The sequence below is a fragment of the Grammomys surdaster genome, unplaced genomic scaffold, assembly GCF_004785775.1.
Source record: "Grammomys surdaster isolate TR1022 unplaced genomic scaffold, NIH_TR_1.0 211, whole genome shotgun sequence".
Lineage (NCBI taxonomy): Eukaryota > Metazoa > Chordata > Mammalia > Rodentia > Muridae > Grammomys > Grammomys surdaster.
In genome coordinates this window covers 4442271-4462819 of record NW_021604656.1, presented here as the reverse complement: position 1 = coordinate 4462819, position 20549 = coordinate 4442271, and the positions used below count along the sequence as shown (strand labels likewise).

Genomic DNA, 20549 nt, shown 5'->3' with positions numbered 1-20549 from the left:
GCAAAGAGCCAGGCAACTGCCAGGATTAAAGAGTGAACAGGTGCATGTGTGAAGAGAGTGCAGACAGCCCATAAGAGGCATGCTGGGTGCCGGGGAGGGGCACAGTCAGCTAGGCACGGAGATAAGGTAGAGAGCAGACAGGGGGAGCCTGATTGAAGATAGGAAGCTAGAGGGTCCCAGATAGGGGGAAGGAAAAACACTGAGGCCTGTGTCAGGAGACATGTACCACATGCCTGTCTGGATCCTGGCGGGGGGGGAGGGGGGCTAGAAAGCAAGTGCTCAGAGCTAGCTACTCTACCACCTGTTAAGAGGGGTGGTTCAAGCCAGGCATGGTGGCGTATGCCTCTAATCCCAACACTCTGAGAGGCTGAGGCAGGAGGAAAGTGGGAGTTCCATGGCAGACTGCTACAAGCACTAGGCAAGGCAGAGCTGCACATTAAGACCTGCTTTAAAAAAAAAAAAAAGAGAGGCAAAGGTGACCTGACCAGAGCCACCCAGCTGGAATGACCAGAAACTGCTACCCTACGGACTAAAGGAGCAGGTACTTCCCACTGAATCGTACCTCTCCTCACCCTTCCACAGCCTAATCCCACCCCCAACCTCCTAGGGCTGCTAAGATCACCCTGTTCCCAAGCTGGAGTGTGAGGCTCTGTGGCTGGAACCTACACTTGGAAATGAATGTCTTTATGCCAGGCAGGGGAGGCCATTAGCACCCTTGGGGAGATTGCAGTGCCCCAGCCAACATGCCAGAGTCCTTAGTAGGGGTCTGCGTGGGCAGCAGGTGAGGGAGGGGTTTGTTCCTGCTTTGAGCAGCTTGAACGTACTTGCAGTCAGCAGGGAGAGGTGGAGGGTGGGGGACCACTTCTCCAGAACTGAGGCTTCTGTGCTGCCTCTTCTGGGCTCGAGCCCCACATGGCCTGGGTACACACAGGAGGCACATCTGCCTCTCTAAGACTTGCTATAGGAAAGGAGTGGAGGCAGCAGGCTAAAAGGGCACCACCCAGCGAGCATCAGGTAGCTGAGATCCAAAGGCATCCTTGAGAATGTTGGAAGGGATCCCTTCCCAATTTGAGGAAAGAGGCTTAAACTAGATTCCAGGGCCATCATAGTGGGAAGAGACGCTTATTGGCTCACAGCCAGAGGAGAGCTTGGGAGGCCTTTTAGCGAGAAATGGGGATAATTTTCCAGAACTACTTGGTGGCTTCAGCCATGATACACTGGAGAAAGGTAATAAGTGTCTTATTCTCTTCCCCCTGGTTCTGCTTCCACATGGGGCTCCATCCCCGGGAGCATACCCTGTTATGCCCAAAAGACACTCCATTGGACTGACTTGGGTCACACACAGGTCCATCTGTGATGTCACAGGTCTGGTCCACAAGGCCTGGATTACAGGGTACAGGAAGAATCGAAAGCTACAAACAGGAATGCTGAGGGGAACTGAGCACAAATGTCCAGTGTGTTTCAATCCTCCACACCAGGGCCCTCGGCTCTTGGACTCCATGCCCACACCTCTCAGCCTAGCTTCCAGAGTGTGTGTGTGTGTGGGGGGTGACTATTCTGAGTGACATGGACTTTGCTACGCAGCTGTGTATATCCAGGGGAGTTGTTTTCCCCGCAGCTAAACTCTGTGTGTGTGTTGGGGAGGGGCACAACTATGCTGAAGTGGCTCTGAGTTGTTTACTATTCTAGGTGAGTTGTTACCCAGTTACTAACATATCCAGTGTACCTACTTGTGTGTTTTTCTACTTCAAACAATTCCTAGATACTTTGGATAAAAAAAAAAATCATCAAACTAACCACACCTGATATCCCAGACCCTCTAATCCTAGCTACAAGAGAGGCTGAGGCAGGAGGATCACAAGTTCAAAGCTTGCCTGGGCTACAGAGTGAGTTTCATGGCCACTTTGGGCAACTTAGTGAGACCTCGTCTTGAAATAAAAAGGGCCCTAAAGATATAGCTCAGATCTATCAGATTACCTGTAGGCAAAAATGTATGGGACATCTTCTTGATTAATAATTGATATGGAAGGACCCCACCTGCTGAAGGCGGTACCACCCCTTGGTAGATTGATGATCCTGGTGAATAACAAAGCAAGCTGAGCAAGGTGAAGCAAGCCAGTAAGCAACACTCCTCCATGGCCTCTGCCTCAGTTCCAGCCTCAGCTTTCTGCCCTGACGCCCCTCCAGAATGGACTATAAACGGTGAGCTGAAATAAACCCTTTCCTCCCCAGTTGCTTTTGGTCATGGTGTTTTAGCACAACAACAGAAAGCCCACTAAGACAAGTCATCAAACTGAAGCCAGGCACACGGGTAATCTCTGCTGAGATGGGCATTTGTGATTCAGACCCTGCCTCAAGACAACCCCCACAACCTCCACCCCCCAATCTAAAGTCACACCAATGACGGGGGACGGTTGTGTGAGGATACACGTGTGGTGAGAAGCAGAGTTAATGTACTTGGCCCAGTGCCATGTCTCATGCCTGGGAAGAGCTGAGCTTCCTGCTGATGAGGGGCACTTTTGAAGAGGTACTAGGTAGGACCTTAAGGGTCAGGATGAGGCCAGGGAAGGCTCTGCCAGCTGATACTGAAAGAGCCCTGCAGCCCACATACTCTCCTCAGTCTTGAAACCTATGAAAGGTGTGGGGGAGCACAAATCAGGAAGGTTGGGGAGGACAGGGCCGCCAGGAGGAAGGGAGGGGGTTCCAGTGTTCTAAGTTGCCATCCAGGCCCGTTTTATACTCCCAACAACAAGCTCGCAAAAGGAAACTCAGAAGGGAGAGCGCTTTAGCCAAAGGCACACAGCAAGGCGCTAGTTTCTGAATCTGTTCTCATCTGTTTCATTCTAGAGACCCAAAAGCCATGAGACCAGCCTCTCAGTGTGTGTGGGGAGCTCTGGGGGTGGGAGAGACCGACATTGTCAGTGATTTTTGAAGGGTGATCAATGCCTGGGGGGGTGGCAGACATGAAGCCTGGTGGGAGGACCTCCAAGGAGACACCTACGTGCCAGCTACCCACCATGACCGGGTGTGGATTCAGGGGGGCTGCAAGGAAGCAGGGTGAGGAGTGAGCAGCGGCCATCTCCCCCCACAAGTACAACCAAGGAAAGAACTATAATAGAGCATCTGAATCTGGCCATTTAAAGATGATGCTGCTGGCCAGGAGGGTGCCAAGAAGCACGTGGTCTAGGGAATAAGTAAAGCCCAGGACTGGTATAAGCAGCAGACCCCCTCCATCTCTTGAAAAGTAAAACAGGATGTGAGGATGTGGGATCTGGGCACCGCTTATGAATTTTGTTGTTTTTCTTGCTTTTCTTTATTTCTGTGCTAAGAGTTTAACATTGGCTAGAGGGGAGTTCTTTCTCACTCAGACACAGCTCCAGTTCCAAAATGGCTTCATCTCTGGGTTTCTTGCTTGTTTGTTTTTGAGACAGGATCCCTCTGCGTAGCGCTGGCTGTCCTGGAACTTGATAGGTAGACCAGGCTGGCCTCAAATGCACAAAGGTCTGCTTGCCTCTGCCTCCAGAAGAATTCCATCCTGGTCCTGGCCCTTCACTACCACTGCACCCGAGTGTTTTGGGGTTTGTTTGTTTGTTTGTTTTTTGAAACAGGGGCTCTTGGAATCCTTGAGTTCCCTGTGAAATGGAAGATGCTCTTCCTGCCTCTGTCTTGAATGCTGGGAACCCAGCCACCATCATGCCCACCAGGCCTGAAACCAGTCTTAACCAGCCACCACGTACGGTGGCTTATGCCCGCAATCCCTGCATTCCTACGTGGAGTTTGAGGCCAGCTTGGGCTACAGTGTGAGCTCTGTTTGAAATAACAACAGAGACTAAGCAAGGGCTGGTGGGATGGCTCAATGGGTATAGTCAGATGACCTGTGGTCCATCCCTGGAGCCCTGGTGAGAGGAGAGAACTGACTCTTGGAAGGTGTCTCCTGACCTGCACAGGAAGGCTGTGACACGTGGGCATGCTCATACCCACACACATACACAATGGTAATTTAAAAAAATGTGAAGGGAAGCCCACAAGAAGAGGGAGTGTGTGGTGTGTGTGTGTGTGTGTGTGTGTGTGTGTGTGTGTGTGTGGTGGGGTTGGGGGGAGAAATGATACAAAACCAATGACCCATGATGTGGTGAGGCCTGATACCCTGTATGCTAACCTAAAAATTAAAAAGGAGAACTTTTAATTCTCCAAGGAGGAACTTGGATTTTTATTTACTTCCTCTGAGGCAGGGTCTCATAATGTAGGCTTGGCTGGGCTGGAGCTCACAGAGAGAGCTGCCTGCCTCTTTCTTCCCAGGGCTGGGATTAAAGGTATGTGCCATTACACTCAAAGTTTTTTTTTTATTTGTTTATTTAATATATATGAATATACTGTAGCTGTCTTCAGATACACCAGAAGAGGGCATCAGATCCCATTACAGATGGTTGTGGGCCACCATGTGGTTGCTGGGAATTGAACTCAGGACCTCTGAGAGAGCACCCAGTGCTCTTTACCGCTGAGCTAGATAGAATATTAAAAAAAAACAAAACAAAACAGAACAACAATAACAAAAGCAGGTGGGAGATGAACTGGGCGTGGCTAGAGACAGGTGCTAGGCAATTGGTGGGCAGCAGAATCCACGGAGGAACTTCCACGGGGCACCTAGGTGTTTTTTGCATATGAAATGGACTAAGTAGGAGGTTGGGAGACAGCAAAGGTAGGGAAGTAGCCGGAAGCAGAGGTGCTGAAGCCTCAGCCTCGTCCTGAGCCCCAACCCTCAACCCTCCTCGTGCTCCAGGCCAGCGCTCTCTTGATGAGAACTGCAGCTCTGTCCTCACCCTGGCTTCCTGCCCTGTTCGTTACCCATCTTAAGTCATCGCTACTGCCCTCTACCCTAACCATTGCGCTCCAGCTGCACCTTGGGCTCAGGTCCCAGGGCTGCTCACTGGTAGGAGTGGTGGAGAAACTACCAAGGATGGGGTACATGGGTACAGTGGGTACCCAGAGCTCCTGAAGCAGGGGCCTTGTGAAGTGCAGAGTTTTAAAGCCACCTCTCCCCCTTGTCCCATTCCAAAGCATTGCAGTGAATGTAAGTACTGGCTTCTTGGTAGCGATGATTGACCAAATCACATCAGGAGACCGCTGAAAACAAGCACCTCCTCTTCACAGATCAGCCCTGGGGAAGCTTGCTGAGGCTGTCTCCTGCCTGCCTGGGAAATGGGTTGGGAGGCACGGTGGTGATGGAAAGGTTTTCGGGAGCTGTGGAGGGCTTCAGGGTTCTCCACTCCACAGGAAGGAGTGCCTGGAGACTCTGTCTGTGAGGCCACTTCCCCATAGGGGCTTCTCTGAGGCCCGGTCCCTTCTGTGCTCAGAGCTTTGGAGGAAAAAGGTGTTAGGCCGTTCCCCCGGAGTGGCCTTGGAGACCCTATTCGGGGTTCCTTAGGAGGTATGGTGCTTGGAAAAGGACGTCATTTTCTGGATACTCCATCCAGGAGGAAGAAAATGACTGGAATAAAGGTGATGAGCTGGGGTGGGGTGCAAATGGCTTGAGACAAGGTCGTGGGGCAGGGATGGAGGGGGGTATTGTTAGGGAGAGGGATCTGAGTGGGATTCAGACAGGCTGGTATAGCTAGAGGGTATGGTGAACACGTGGAGGTGTGCATGGGTCTGTGGTGGGGATGGAAGTAATGGTGGTAGCCTAGGAAGGGTCCTTTCAGAGGAAACGAAACGGGCTTCTGATGAGGAACGGAATCCGAGCTGGGACAGAGTAAGGACCTTAAGGGGTTTAATGTAGGGTGGAACGGACCGAGGAACGCAGTGAGTATGGGCTGGAGTTAAATGAATCAAGGGTATTGGGCTGGGTCAATTATTCTGGGGAGATGAAGAGGGATGAATCTGGGCCTGGAATCTTGGTGGGTTTATGGCTGGGAAAGAGGGTGTGCTGCCAGGTTGGGGACGAGGACCAGACAGGTGCATGGGACCAGCCCTGGGAGCAGAGTGGGAGCCCAGGGTCGGGTACTGGCCAGCAGGGCGAGGGGCGTGTGTGGGACGCCCCGGGGCAAACTGGGAAGGGGGGGCGGGCCTCCCCCTGGGCCGGGCCGGGGCGGCGCTAGGACCGAGCGAGCCGAGGGAGTGAGCCGGGCGGAGCCAGCGCCCCCCGCCCCCCGCCGGCCGGCTCCCCTCCCCCGGCCGCTGGCTCGCTCGCTCGCTCTCAGCGCTGCAGAGGCTCTGAGGCGGCGGCGGCGGCGGCGACTCCCTCATCCCCTCCCTCCGGTGTCGGTCGGTCCGCCCGTGCGTGCGTCTGTCCGTTCAGCCTCGGTCCGGCCCGCAGCATGGCCGGCGTCAGCTTCAGCGGCCACCGCCTGGAGCTGCTGGCGGCGTACGAGGAGGTGATCCGGGAGGAGAGCGCAGCCGACTGGTGAGCCCCCCGCCCCCGCCCCCGCCCCCGGCCCCTTTGTCCCCAGGCCGCCGCGCGCCTTTGTTTCCCGGAGGCTCTGCCACCGGGAAGGGAGGGGGAGACCCCGAAATGGTGCAACGGCCCGGGAGAGCCGGGGAGGGGCTGCCTTTGTGCGAGCCGGGGGAGGGGCCGCTCGGGCCAGGCTGGGCGCGCGGGCCGGGGCGCCCTGAGGCCGCCCTAGGCGCACTGGGGGCGCGGGAGCCGGACGCCAGCCACGCGGATGTGGAGCCCAGACGTGGGGCCTGGGGTCCTACGTCCTGCCGGAGCCCATCCCCCTTCCCACCCTGCCTCCCTCCACGGGCCCGGGGGACAGGTGTGCACGGGCCAGCCAAGGGCACCTTCGCCACCTTCGAGCGGGCGAGGACCGGGTGGGGACGGGGCGGGGACCCAGCTAGCGGAGCCAGAGCAGCCTGCCCGGCCACAAGCACAAAGGAAAGCTAGGGCGGGGGAGGAGCGCCGAGGGCTGGGGGCCAGCATGCCCCGCCCACCGGGGGCTTCTCGGGGTTGTCTCTCCCCCCACATCTAGGTTAGGGTGTGATACAAGGAGGTTCACTGCCACATGGCAACCACCAAGTGACTTCTTTATCCCTCACGGATCGCAGAGGAAGAGGCAGGGCTGAGCCCTTCTCTCCCCTTCTGGAGGAGATCGCTAGGACTAGACAGCTAGGCAGGAAGAGACTCAGGAGATGGACCGGAGCAGCTTGGCTGGGTGGCCAGCTGGAAGGAAGTGTGGAGGGAGCCCCCGCAGAGCGATACCAAATGAGTAGATCTCTGGGACCCTAGCCCCTCCACTCAGCAGTAGGGGGCTGTCAGCCTCCGATGGGCGGAGTGAGTGGATGGCTTCTCTCCCCCTCCCCAGCTGTTATCCTGCCTGAGGTGGAGGAGGGTGTGAACCACCTGCCTTGGCCTGAAGTCTCAGGGTGTCAGGAAAACCAAGGGGGCTCCGATACCCCATTCTGAGCACAGCTCCCAAGTGTTCGTCTCAAAAACCCCCATTTTGTATTTGGATCTCTTCCGCTCGTCAGGCTGTGGAAGTAGGCTCACGTTGAGAAAACCGAGGCCGAGTTGGGGCTGATCTGAGGGACCCCGTGTTGGGCTGGCCTCACCCTCACCCTGGGAGGACAGCCGGGTAGGGGGGCTGGAGGAGGGAACAGAATAGCCAGGCGTCCGGGCCATGGTACTGCAGCACTGGCGGGCAGCCAGGCCCAGAGGGATGGACTCAGGAGACAAGTTCTTGTGTCTTGCAGGTCAGTTATAGGAGAGGCCAGCACAAGCCGAGCAGGGCAGTTTGCACATTGTCGTCCCAGCCCTGCCCCTGGGGGGCTGAGATCATGGAGGCAATCTGGGCAAGTGGCCTGGTGGACGAGCCTGTTTGGGGATGTGGCCCTGCCTGAGAAGAAACACTGGCCAGAACCCTGCCTCTTCTGTCAGTCTGTGGGGTGTAGACTTGTATCTCTTAGCCCCTCGAAAGCTGACAGGCAACCCAGTGCTGGGGCTACCAACTACTTCCGACCCACATCCTGCTGGGAATAGGCCTGGCCCTCCACCACCAGCAGCATCCATGTCCCCAAAGGGAGGTAGTTCTTCATCCCTGGCCTGCACCAGCCCCATCTGGGTTGTGTGTGGGACATGTGCAGATTCGCAGATGCACCTTCGCATATCTGTTTGCTTACACTTCAAGGGTCTAAACAGCGCCTTGGAAAGGGGTGGTGAGGACCATGTCTCAGGGAAGATGGCGAGATTCTCTTCAGCTTTTATCATGCAGCCAGGAGGTGGCTGAGATCTCAGGGCTCAGGGCAGACCCTGCATTTAACAGTCCAGCACGAGGAGTGTCTGGGTTCAGATGTTGGGGCGTGATTATTTGGTGTGTCCCCTCTACCTTGACTTTGGGTGTGTGGTGGAGCTTGGGGTGGCTGACCCCCAGGAGGCAGGGGTTCTTAAATGGACTCCGTCCATCCTTGTGCTGTAAGCAGGTCACTGGGGAAGTCAGATTGTGTGGAGGGAAAGGCCAGCACCACCCTGGTTATGATGTGATTCATTGTGTGAGAAGTTCCTGCTCTTCTCAAGTGCTCTGAGAACGGAGGGGGATGGGCAGAGTCCATCTGGGGTCTCCTGGGCCTTTCCAGTTCCAGCTCCCTGAGAGCATGCTGATCTTCAACCTTCCACTGCTAGTGTCCCTGCTGAAGTCACACTGTCGCCTTGCCCTAGCCCAGTGTCTCTGGCTTAGATGGTGGATAAGCGTTTGTGTCAACATTACAAATCCCTGTGGTGCTCTTCTGTGCGGGACCCAGGACGGAGGCAGCAGTGTGTGTTAGCCCGATCAGAGTCCCTGCCTTCAGAGAGCTGACAGGACAGTCTGTGGCAGTGACTGTCTCCAGGGTTTGCTGCTGGTGAGGTGTGTACATCTACAGTCCTCTTCCACTTTGTCCTAATTGTTTCCTAGCTCCTACCTGCCAGTCCCAGCGTACCCGTGTTGTTGGGGAAACACCGTCCAGCAGGGTCTGGGGCTAGTGCAGATGTCTTTTCCCAGTTCCTGCTGAGTATTTTAGCACTCTGGGCGTGAAGCTCAGACTGAGGCTGGCCCTGGAGCTGGCAGCAGCATCCGGAGTGGTCTTCATGTACAGAAAAACACAATGCAACTCTAGGGTAGGAAGTGTTCTTCAGAACTGAATCTGGGAGGCAGCATGGCCCATCTGTGGATGTGAATACACAGTCGATTTGGACAGGTGGGCTAGCGGAGTTGAGAAGGTTTGAATGAGCTCCTAGCAGGGAAGAGGGGCGGTTTGGAGGTGGGTGGCCACGGAGGACCGATAGAAGGGGTTTCGGGGTCTTGAGACGAGCAGTCAACCCTGGAGAGGCGTGATGGACAGAGCAGTGTCTTGAAGGAGCCAGGATTCCTGGTGCTGGCTCAGTGTCTCATCTGTGATTACAGAGGGAGACACCCTGTTTCTTTGAGGGCTCTTTGTTCCTGGCCATGGGGTTAGGGCAGCCTGACAGGTGGTGGGGCAGCTGTGCAGGAAAGCAGCTGTCGGGGCGGCTGGGGCAGCAGCTGCACCGAGGGCTCCAAGACATGCAGCCCACCTGTGTCTCTTTGTGGAGAAAAGCAGGGAGGGATACAGGAAGGGGAGGGGCTGCAGGGGCCAACAACCCCTGGGGCATGGGGTTAGCTCTCCCTCATTCCTTCTTCTCCCCCTCCTTTTCCTCCTCCTCTTCTTCCTCCTCCTTTCTTGTTCCCTTCTTCCCTTCCCTTCCCTCCTCCTCCATTTTTATTTTTTCCACTTCCCTCCTGTCTCTTGTCTGTTCTCTTCCCCCTCTTCTTTTCTTCCTCCTCCCTGCTCCCCTCTTCCCTCCATCTCTGCTTTTACCTCTTCTCACACACCCCAGCCTCCTAACCAAGCCCTTCTAAATCTCAGGGACCAAGATTCCCTTCTCCATGTGTCTCCAGCTTGGTGCCTGCATCAGGAAGGGTTGAGGGGGGTTCAGGGGAAGAATCTCTACATTACCTTCCATGAAATGGATGCTTTAGTATGCCTGCCAAGAATAAATACAGAGCAGAAAAGGCTAGGAAGGAAGGAAGTCATTCGTTTAGCTTTCTGGTTGGCTTCAGTCTATATGGTAGTCCTAGGAGACTTCAGCGAGGACAGACAGCCTCGGGGCTAGAAGACCAGGATATCTTAGGGTCAGAGTCAGGGAGTGATCACAGCGACCTCATCCCCATCTCAGAGAGGGAGAGATTGAGTCTGAGGATGTCCCCGGGGTCCTTTGTGCTCGAGGAGAATGCAGCTCTGGTGGGCTGGTTTCTGTGCCAATTGCTGGGTTGCCATGGTTACCAGGGGATGCCCAGCATCGAGCACCAGATTCTTCTCCCTCCCAAAAGGGGGAGGGGCAGCGGGTACCAAGGCATGCACCAGGTAGATTCCTGGTTCTGGCCAATGAGGGATGAGAATCATGGTCGCCAGGGAACGGTAACCAAGAAACCGTTGCCTTGGAGTCTCCGGCGCACACTCGCTCCACTGAGTTGTGGGCTGCCAGGGCTAGGGCCGGACGCTGAGCTGACTACGCAGCGATTTCTCCCCCACCATTCCCTGACTGCCATCTGACCCAGGTCTCCGGCTCAGCAGAGATGATGCCTGGCTTTGCTGTCTTGACCAACCAACAACCCAAGCTTTCCCTCTCGTCCTGCTCTGTCCTGCCTGCCCCTCTGGTATCACTGTCCCTCCCTAGTGCCTTCCCCACCCAAAATTGGCTGCCTAGGCCCTGACAGTTCTGAGCTACTCCTCCCTGTCCTCAGGGCTCTGTACACATATGAAGATGGCTCAGATGACCTCAAGCTTGCAGCATCAGGAGGTAAGAATTCCAGCCGTTCCCTCTCCTTCCCACCACCCACTCTGCTTGTTCTGGTCCCCTCCCGCTTTCTTGCCTCCGTCCAGCAGACCCACGCTTGTCTGATGGTTGTCCTTCCTCTTGGTCATACCCGAATTCCTCAGAGTGTAGAGGGAGGGTGTCCGGCTTCCTGTTTGACTTCTGGGAAGGCACAGTGAGGAAAAGCAACTTGCCCAACATCATACAGCTAAGGAAGGGGCCTAGTAGGATGGCCCAGCTCGGTGCTATTCTTAGAGCTGGAAGATTTCCTCCAGGAAAGCTTCATGTACCTCACTGGGCACTAGCACCTGGGAAGACATGAGAGAGGTGTGATCCCTGAGGCATGAAGATGTGTGAACAGACCTCTTCAGTCCTCCCTCAAGTCAGGCCCAGGAGGCAGGAGGATTCACAGGCAAAGCTAGAATCCTGTCTACCCCTTCAGCTCATTACACAGAGGTCTGAGCCTGTAGCTCTGCAGAATAGAAACTCTGCAGAATAGAAAGGGGGGGAGGGGGGTTCCTAGGCCCTTGTAGGGTGAAGGGTGTAAAGAGATGGAAAGTCCCTAACACCTTCCTGGTTTCCCCAGAAGGGGGCTTGCAGGAGCTTTCCGGCCACTTCGAGAACCAGAAAGTGATGTACGGTTTCTGCAGCGTCAAGGACTCCCAGGCTGCCCTGCCAAAATATGTGCTCATCAACTGGGTATGCGGCTGTGGGATGGCGCTGGGAGCTGAGGGCCCCAGAGTGGCCACATTCCACCCATAGCCGCTGCTGGGGAGAATCCTACACTAGTTCTTGGGAAGACAGCCTGGGCCCATTGGCTGTTGCGCCTTCAGGCTGTTGGGCCCGTGGGCTGTTGTCTTCCGCTCCTCCCATCCTGAGGTCCCCCCTTCGCTGGGTACATTGCAGGTTGGTGAGGATGTGCCTGATGCCCGGAAATGTGCTTGCGCCAGCCACGTGGCCAAGGTGGCCGAATTCTTCCAGGTATGTGGAGCGGGGTCTGAAGCGGGCACAGCCGGGCACCTAGGGCCAGGTTTGTATGCTGTGGCTGGTGATGGGAGTTTAGATGCCACCTAAACCCTGCTTTTTTTAATGGAAGGGTGTCGACGTAATTGTGAATGCCAGCAGTGTGGAAGACATCGATGCTGGTGCCATCGGGCAGCGGCTCTCCAACGGGCTGGCACGGCTCTCCAGCCCGGTTTTGCATCGCCTGCGTCTTCGGGAGGATGAAAATACTGAGCCGGTGGTCAGTGTATCCCCGGGACAGGCTGCTCTTGTGTCACCCGTGTGACCTGGTCCCCAGTCGGGCCTCCCCAGGCCCTCTGAGCCCTCCTGCACATGTGAGTACTGGACTGTCTGTTCTGTCTGCTCTTGTGCTCACGTCCAGACGCTTGACTCTGCAGGGCACCACCTACCAGAAGACAGACGCGGCTGTGGAGATGAAGCGGATCAACCGTGAGCAGTTTTGGGAGCAGGCCAAGGTGCGCAGTGCAGTCCCTAAGCCTTCAGACCCGGGTGTCCCTACCAGAGCCTGCAGGGAAGCTCTGACCTCTCTCGGCTGAAAGAGCAAAGCCCTTTTGGTCTCCTGCACACGGGGCTCATCCCCCTAATTCCCAGAAGGCCACCTCCCCAGCCTGGGTGGGAGTAGAATTGGAAGGGCCTAGGCTGGCCTGGGCTCAGGGCTTGTCTTTCCTGGGTGTGGGGTGCAGAAGGAGGAGGAGCTTCGGAAGGAGGAGGAGCGGAAGAAGGCTTTGGACGCCAGGCTCAGGTTTGAACAGGAACGGATGGAACAGGAGCGGCAGGAGCAGGAAGAGCGGGAGCGGCGCTACCGAGAGCGGGAGCAGCAGATCGAGGAGCACAGGTGAGGTCAGGCCCAAGGCGGAGGGCCGCCCTGCGCCCAGCCCACCCTGAAGGGGCTTCCTGCATGTCTCGTTCCAGGAGGAAACAGCAGACTCTGGAAGCTGAAGAGGCCAAGAGGAGGTTAAAGGAGCAGTCTATTTTTGTAAGTTATTTTCCAGGGCTCTTGTGCCTGGCCAGCAAAGTGAGGATGGTCCGTCCGCGTGTTCTGACCTCTGAGAGCATGTGTGGGCATTGGTATCATGAGTGTGTCAGGTCCAGCCCCTGTCTTGTGAGGGGACCCGGTGTTTGTGTGGAAAACAAATAACAGAAACAACAACAACAACAACAAAAATTTCTTTTAGATGCTTTTCTCCAAATTGGAAAAAAAAATTCCCCCTGGCTCAGCCCCTCAATGACCTGGCTCCTCCATTGCTTCCCCCTTGAGACCTGGGAGACTTGGGGTCTATTAGTCATGGGCTGTGCATTTGGGGCAGGGGGATAGGCTCTGGAGCAGGCTCTTCTTCCACTGTTGCTGTCCGATCTATACTGTGCACAGCCATTCACTGAAAGATCTTTTGGAAAAGCCAAGTTTTATAGGAATTTCGAAGGTGTGCTTGCTTGCACACACAGAGTAGACCAGTGTAGTAACTTCTGAATTCGCCCTTCATCTTTGTCAGTTACGTCTTAAGCAATGGCTGCAGAGGTTCTGCTCTTCTTAAAGAGTTCAGCCACTGCTTCAAGGTATCTCATGGGAAAATAACAATGTAGCAACACCGTAGCCAGCTGTGCCCCTTTGATTTCAGGTCCTCCAAGAAAGGTCCCACCTGAATTGAAATTTGCACTCTAAAATGATTCCTATCCCCTCTCCCCCAAGACTAGGTTTCTCTGTAGCCCTGGCTGTCTTAGAACTTGCTTTGTAGACCAGGGTGTCCTTAAATTTACAAAGATCAGCCTGACACTCCATCCCAAGTGCTGGGATTAAAGGTGTGTGCTACCACTGTCCAGCTCGAATGATTTAACTTGGGGATTCTTAGGTGCTGTACTTCATTTTCTCCTGTTAATGAGTTTATTTGTTTAAATTTACTTATTTCATGTGTATGAATGTTTTGCCTGCATGTATACCTGTGTACTGTGTGTATCCAGTGTCTGCAGAGTTCAGAAGACATTGGATCTCCTAGAACTGGAGTTACAGATGGTTGTGAGCCAGCATGTGGGTTCTGGGAACCAAACCTGGGTCCTCTACAAGAGCTGCAAAGACTCCTAACCACTGAGCCATCTCGCTAGCCCCTTGGTTCCCTTTTGGCCTAGGGTTCTCATGTGTCAGGATGCTTAGACACAGCAATGCTTTTGACTATGGAGTCTTCCTCTCTCTCCTACCCTCTCTAACTTGTTTCTGTGATGTTGACATTGTCCACAGTTAAAGCCTCTATAATAAGCATACTCTCTTCCTTTGATGGTGTGTGTGTGTGTGTGTGTGTATTTGTGGTATGGACAGTGCATTTACCCATCATGCACTTGTAAAGGCCAGAGGTAAGCTTCTGGTATCTCCCTCTGTAGCTACCCACTTTATTTTTTGAGACAGGCTCTCTCTTTGAACCTGCTTACTGTTTTGGCTCGACTGTTTGGGTAGCGAGCCCCAGGGGTCTGCCTCTGCTCCTCAAGTGCTGGGGATACAGATTTACGTTCCCGGCTGGGTTTAGTACGTGTCTTGCTGAGGATCCAACTTAAGAAGTCAGGCTTTACCCACTGAGCCATCTCTCCAGCCTGTGTGTCTGCTCCTTTCTTTGATGGGAGAAAAATAAGTTCTAGGTTATATGCTCAAAGGCAAGACCTGAGCCAGGAGTGGTGGCCTAGGACTGTAACCCCAATGTCAGGAAAGCAGAGGCAGACATATCACTGTGACTTCAAGGCCAGCTTGGTTTACATTATAAGTTCTAGACCAGCCAGTTTTATGAAGTAAGACTCTGTCTGAAATAGAAGAAAAAAGTTCTCTTTTTCCCCTCCCTCTTTCCCCGTCGCTAGCAGCTCCTTCTGCCCAGTTTGCCCCATGAACAACAGGGGATGCCAAATAAGAGGCTTTGGATATATTGAGTTCCATTGAGGAAGCACAAACTAACCTCATGCTGGCTGTTCACATAGATGTGGGGCTGCATCCTGTGTTGCTCACAGAGGGTGAGGGAAGTGACCCCAGAAACAGGAAACACAATGCTGTGCAGGTCTGTCATATCTGTAGGGAACTACCTGAGGGGACCCAGAAAAGGAAATGACCTGAATGAACCAGAGATCTTAAACTGGAGAGGCTGGATGAGACGTGACGATGGATCAGGCACTTGGGAGATGTGATCTTGACCTCCGATGCCAAAGCGTGGGGTTAGGAAACAGGGTGACCACTCTAGGCTGTGACTGGAACACACAGAGGACATTATGTCCATATCTAGGAGAGTACGTGGGCGAGTTGGAGCTGGGATAGATGGTGGGGTTGGAGACGTGAAGAAGACTAGATCAGACTGAGGGAGGGGGGTGTAGCCAAGCAAAGGGCTGCCCACCTATAGTCCTGGGTTTCAGTCTTAAAACATAAGCCAAGAAATGGCCAAATGGGAATGAGGGAGTGGGGGACTGCAGTGAACTAGGCAGCAGTTCTCCCGTGCAAGGGCAGCTTCTGGATGACTCTGTCGCCATGGTGTTGGGAAACTAGGGGCCTGAGTATGTGGCTCAGAGTACAGAGCTGTCCAGCAAGCCTCCACCCCCACTCCCAGGGTGGGACAGAGACACACAGGGCCAGAGAGACAGAGAATACAAACTAGATTCTCAGAGGGCCGTGAGGGATTCCATCTCAAAAAACAAAAGCCAAGGGAGGTGGTAAAACCATAAGTTCAAGGCCAGCCTAACAGTTTAATGAGACCCTGTCTCAAAATTAAAACATAAAGGGCGTAGTCACTGCTAAAGCATTTGCTTGGCTTCTGTGAGGACCTGGGTATAATCCCTTGGACGACAAAATAAGAAACCAGATTCTATTTTCAGTTCAACATGAAACTGAACTTAGTGATAGCAGCTTAAATTTATGTGGGTTTACAAACTTACTCTTGGGCACAGTAAAGAACATTGGTTTCTCTTCCAGAGGATCTAGATTCAATCCCCAGCACCCACGTGTTGAAAGCCATCTGTGTCTCCAGTCCTAGGGATACAGTGCCCTCTTTTGGCCTCTGTGGGTACTGCATGCATGTGGTGAACAGCCATACATGCAGGCAAAACATCTATACACATAAAAAAAAAATTTTTTTTTTAATGGCTTTAAAATACTGCATCAGAACAGTACCCAGTCCGTGGGCCATATTCAGCCTGTGCTTGGTGTGGTTTAATCTGGCTAAAGGACCAGGAGTATTCTAGACGGTCCTGGATACCTAAGGCCTAGCTGGTCTGGAGATAAGGCGGCTGTAGACATTGAAAGAGAAGAGAGGCTGTGGGAATGGGTACTGAGAGGAGCAAAGCGCCACCTTTGAGATCCTGCTGGGTTGGAAAGAGATGCTCAGGACATTGTCCCTTTGGTTTCCAGGGTGACCAGCGAGATGAAGAGGAAGAGTCCCAGATGAAGAAGTCAGAATCCGAGGTGGAGGTGAGAGCTGGGTTGTGGCAAGTGAGACAGATGGGAAGGGCTGGCTCAGACGGTGAGCCGTGCCCAGTTCTCTAACTCTTTCCTTGTGCCCTCAGGAGGCAGCTGCCATTATTGCCCAGCGGCCTGATAACCCACGGGAGTTCTTCAGACAGCAGGAACGGGTGGCATCAGCCTCTGGCGGCAGCTGTGACGCGCCCGCGCCATTCAACCACCGACCAGGTAGTCCTTGACCCCTCCTTGCCTGATCCATACTCCTCAGACTATGGCCCTAAAATCCCTTTGGGACTTCTTCTTGGAAAAGAAGCCTTGCCCAAGGACTCCTTGGAGAAGGCAAGACCCCCTTCAATGTGCTTCCAACCCCAGCTTTCCAGGTGGTAGCACCCCCAGAGGGGCTGGGTTGGGGGGGGTACTGTTAGTGTCCGCCATTGGCTGAGTAATGGCTGGCACTCAAAGCCAATTGGGCAGATTTGGTGAAGGTTCAGACACACTGCTGGTGTTGGGAGCTTCCCTGCAGGGTTGGACTAGGTCTGGCCTGAAGGCTTTGGATGCATGTAGGGTGGGATCTTGCTCTGACCTTCCGTGTGAGCATCCTGGAGTAGCTGTTCTCTGGGTCGCTTGTTTAGCTTCTCCTTGTGTAGCTTCTACCTCCCTTGAAGCGCCCTTTCATTTCTTGTCTGCTGCTCTGAGTCTTTGCATCTTCTGTGTGCTTGGTCATGTTGCTGGGGTTCCAGGAGCATGGCAGACTGTACTTACTTGTGCCGCTGGCTGTTGTGTGTATCTGGTGCTGGCTGGTGGGAGGCATCAGATGGCTTGAAGCTGTGGCCCATCTTGGCTGAATGTGCATCCTGGCTGAAGGTGGCTTGGACATCTAGGGCTGGCCCTGGGGGAGGGTGAGGCCTTGGGGCAGGGGTGGGGGAGACTGACCCTCTCTTGTCCTCTGTCTCTTTCTCTGTCTGTCTCTCTTGGCAGGTCGTCCGTACTGCCCTTTCATAAAGGCATCGGACAGTGGGCCTTCCTCCTCCTCCTCTTCCTCCTCTTCCCCTCCACGGACTCCCTTTCCCTATATCACCTGCCACCGCACCCCAAACCTCTCTTCCTCCCTCCCATGTAGGTAGCAGCCCCAGGCCTCGGCAGGGTGGGGTAAGGAGGGCCCCGCTTCCCAGCAGCCCCCTTGCCCTTTCTCCCCCAGCCTGACTGCCGACTGCCGGTGTTTGTCCCCAAAGCAGGTACTACCTGCCTCTTGTCCCTGGCCCTGTAGGGCACTGGCCCCCAGCGGCCTGGTTTACAGGGTCTGGAGCAGTATTCTGGCCCCTGGGGGGCCTGGGGAGCTCACAGCCCCCACCCACACTCAAGACACAAGGTGGATAGTCCTGATTTCACCTAGCTCCCACGTTCACTAGCCTGGACATTTGCTCCACAGGCAGCCACCTGGACAGCCACCGGAGGATGGCACCCACTCCCATTCCCACCCGGAGCCCATCTGATTCCAGCACAGCCTCCACCCCCATCACTGAGCAGATCGAGAGGGCCCTGGATGAGGTCACATCCTCGCAGCCTCCACCCCCACCTCCACCACCCCCACCAGCTCAAGGTAGAAAAGGGCTCCACCGGAACCCATCCTCCCATCATTATCTGGGGGGGGGGGGGACACCAGGTTGCCACGGTAACAGTTCAAAGGACCATTCATCACCAACACTACACTGCTAAGGAAGTGGCTGTAGCTGAGGAGAGTCCTGGTGTTGCTCTCAGACATGCCTTCTGTAAACCTCATTGGCTCATCACTGAGGCATGTGGCCTTCCACCCAGTGGTTTAAAAAGAGTGGGTGAGGGCTGGAGAGATGGCTCAGAGGTTAAGAACACTGGTTGTTCTTCCTGGGGTCCTGAATTCAATTCCCAGCAACCACCTGGTGGCTCACAACCGTCTATAATGAGATATGGTGCCCCCTTCTGGCCTGCAGGTGTACATGCAGGCAGGATGCTGTATATATAATAAAAGTAAAAATCTTTTAAAAATTAAAATAAATAAATAGAGTGGGTGAAAAGATAGGGAGGCACAGCTGAAAGAAGGCATTCCAGACTTCCCCAGACTTCCTCAGAAGTCCCAAACTCGTCACTCTTCAGCGGGTGGGCAGTGCATGGTACACACTGGCCCAGGGCATCTGTCTGTCCCCCAAGGGGGGCTGACTGTGTTGTGCCCTTGATGTGCCCTGCAGCAGAGGCCCAGGAGTCTACCCCCAGACTGGATGGTGAAGAGAACAACAAGGAGGCCAAAGCAGCAGCAGCTCCTCAGGTCTGGGCTGGCCGTGCAGAGGAGCCCCCTCAGGCACAAGAACCTCCCCTGTTGCAAAGCAGCCCCATGGAGGACTTGATGTGCACAGAATCTCCAGAGCAGGCTGTCCTGGCTGCCCCTGAAGAGCCTGCTGCCTCTATCACCTCAGTAGCTGATACTTATACAACTGACACCATTGAGACCACCACTGCCACTACTGACACCACTATTGCCAACAATGTTACCCCTGCCAGTGCCAGCCTCATTGATCTATGGCCTGGCAACGAGGAAGAGGCCTCAACACCTCAGGCTGAACCCAGGGTGCCCACACCACCCTCAGGTGCTGAGGCCTCCCTGGCAGAGGTGCCTCTGCTGAATGAGGCAGCTCAGGAGCCGCTGCCACCTGTGGGCGAAGGCTGTGCCAACCTTCTTAATTTTGATGAGCTGCCAGAACCTCCGGCCACCTTCTGTGACCCAGAGGAGGAAGTAGGAGAGCCGCTGGCTGCCTCCCAGGTCCTAACTATGCCCTCAGCTCTAGAGGAGGTAGATCAGGTGCTGGAGCAGGAGCTGGAGCCAGAACCTCACCTGCTGACCAACGGAGAGACCACTCAAAAGGAGGGGACCCAGGTGGGACAGGGGCAGCCTGGTGGGAGGGACAGTAGTCTGTGCGGAGGGGGAGGGCTGACTGCTTGTAGATCCATACTGAGAAGCAGCTCTATTCCACTCCCCTTTCCATCTCTGCATTTGTTCCCTGGCAGGCATCTGTGTTTCCCTAGCAACCAAGGATTCCAAGAGTGGTTGCTGGGGAAACAGGCTCAGGCCTGATAGATCAGCTGTAGTCCTGTCAGTTGGGGCCTGTTGACCTATTCTTTTATTTTAAAAAATAAATAAATAAATAAACCAAAAACAAATAACAAACCCCAGCAGGCCAGCGAAGGATACTTCAGTCAGTCACAGGAGGAAGAATTCGCCCAATCAGAAGAGCCATGTGCAAAGGCTCCACCTCCTGTATTCTACAACAAGCCTCCAGGTAGTATCCCCGGATGAATGATGGGACTTCTGGTGTTGGGATGGGATTGGAGGGCTAGGGGTGTCACTAAACATGGTTGGCACATCTCTTAGAGGTGGGGAGATGGGGTGGCACCATTAATGGATCTCCCCAGCTTTCTCTCTCCTCCTAATATATCCTAGAAATCGACATCACCTGCTGGGATGCAGACCCAGTTCCTGAAGAGGAAGAGGGCTTCGAGGGTGGTGATTAGTAGTGACGGCTGCCCCCTGGCTGCCCTCACCAAGGCTGCCCACCTGCAGTGGCCTCTGGCCAGCCGGCTTGCAGTGCCAGCATTAGCAGCAGCCCCGCCTGCCTCCCACTCTGGATCCGGCACTGGCCGGGGACCTGTCTGCTTCCCTACCCACAGGGCCTGACTTTTACAGCTTTTCTCTTTTTTTAAAAAGTTGATAGACTTGTACAATCGACTGGTTTTCCTCCCGTTGGTAGTTGAAACAATGTTGCAGATTCCACCCCCTTCCTGCCCAGACCAGATTGTAGCTTAGTCCTTCCTGCTCAGCTGACCAGGGTGGAGGCCTCACCCTGCTTGGGACCTGGTGGGGGTCGGGGGTTCTGGTGGGAAAACGTTTCCCCCCATCACTTTTCCTAGTTTTATGTTTCTTGGAAAAAAAATATCACTTTGTATTCTCTATCCAGGGCTTCAGATATTTTGCACGAAATTTAAAACATGGCAATAAATGGCTCGTGGGCTCTGGCTCCCTGGGACCCCTCCCCTTCTCTTTACCCTCGCTGCTTGGTCGAAAGGAATTACAAGACTCACCTGGGGCCCCTTGGCTTCCCGCCCTCTCCTGCCGGGCAGGTCCCAGGCTGGAGGTCCTAGGCGTGATTCAAGTCAGGGCTTATTGATGGGACCCAGTGGTTTGGGTGGCCCCTCCCCAATCCCTTCCTCTCTGCTTGGGTTCTTTTTCACATTAACTTTTTTTTTTTTTTAAGCACAAACTTATGTAATGGGTCGTGCTCA

The 20549-nt window shown here is 54.4% G+C and overlaps 1 protein-coding gene across 3 annotated transcripts; it reads left to right on the top strand.

The window, feature by feature from the left end:
* Positions 1 to 6314: 6314 nt before the first annotated feature.
* Dbn1 (drebrin 1) lies at positions 6315 to 20293 on the top strand. 3 transcript variants are annotated; one of them, XM_028772128.1, is made up of 15 exons: positions 6315 to 6400; positions 10731 to 10786; positions 11388 to 11500; positions 11708 to 11782; positions 11898 to 12044; positions 12202 to 12279; positions 12508 to 12659; positions 12737 to 12800; positions 16191 to 16250; positions 16346 to 16469; positions 17220 to 17357; positions 17671 to 17841; positions 18464 to 19146; positions 19447 to 19549; positions 19711 to 20293. In XM_028772128.1, exons 1-15 carry the CDS (start codon positions 6315 to 6317, stop codon positions 19779 to 19781), a joined length of 2121 nt encoding a protein of 706 aa, XP_028627961.1. In that variant the 3' UTR covers positions 19782 to 20293. The 3 variants fall into 3 exon arrangements, with proteins under 3 accessions (XP_028627961.1, XP_028627960.1, XP_028627959.1); XM_028772127.1 differs by lacking the exon at positions 17220 to 17357; XM_028772126.1 differs by lacking the exon at positions 17220 to 17357 and having other exon boundaries at positions 19444 to 19549.
* The last annotated feature ends 256 nt before the right edge of the window (positions 20294 to 20549 follow it).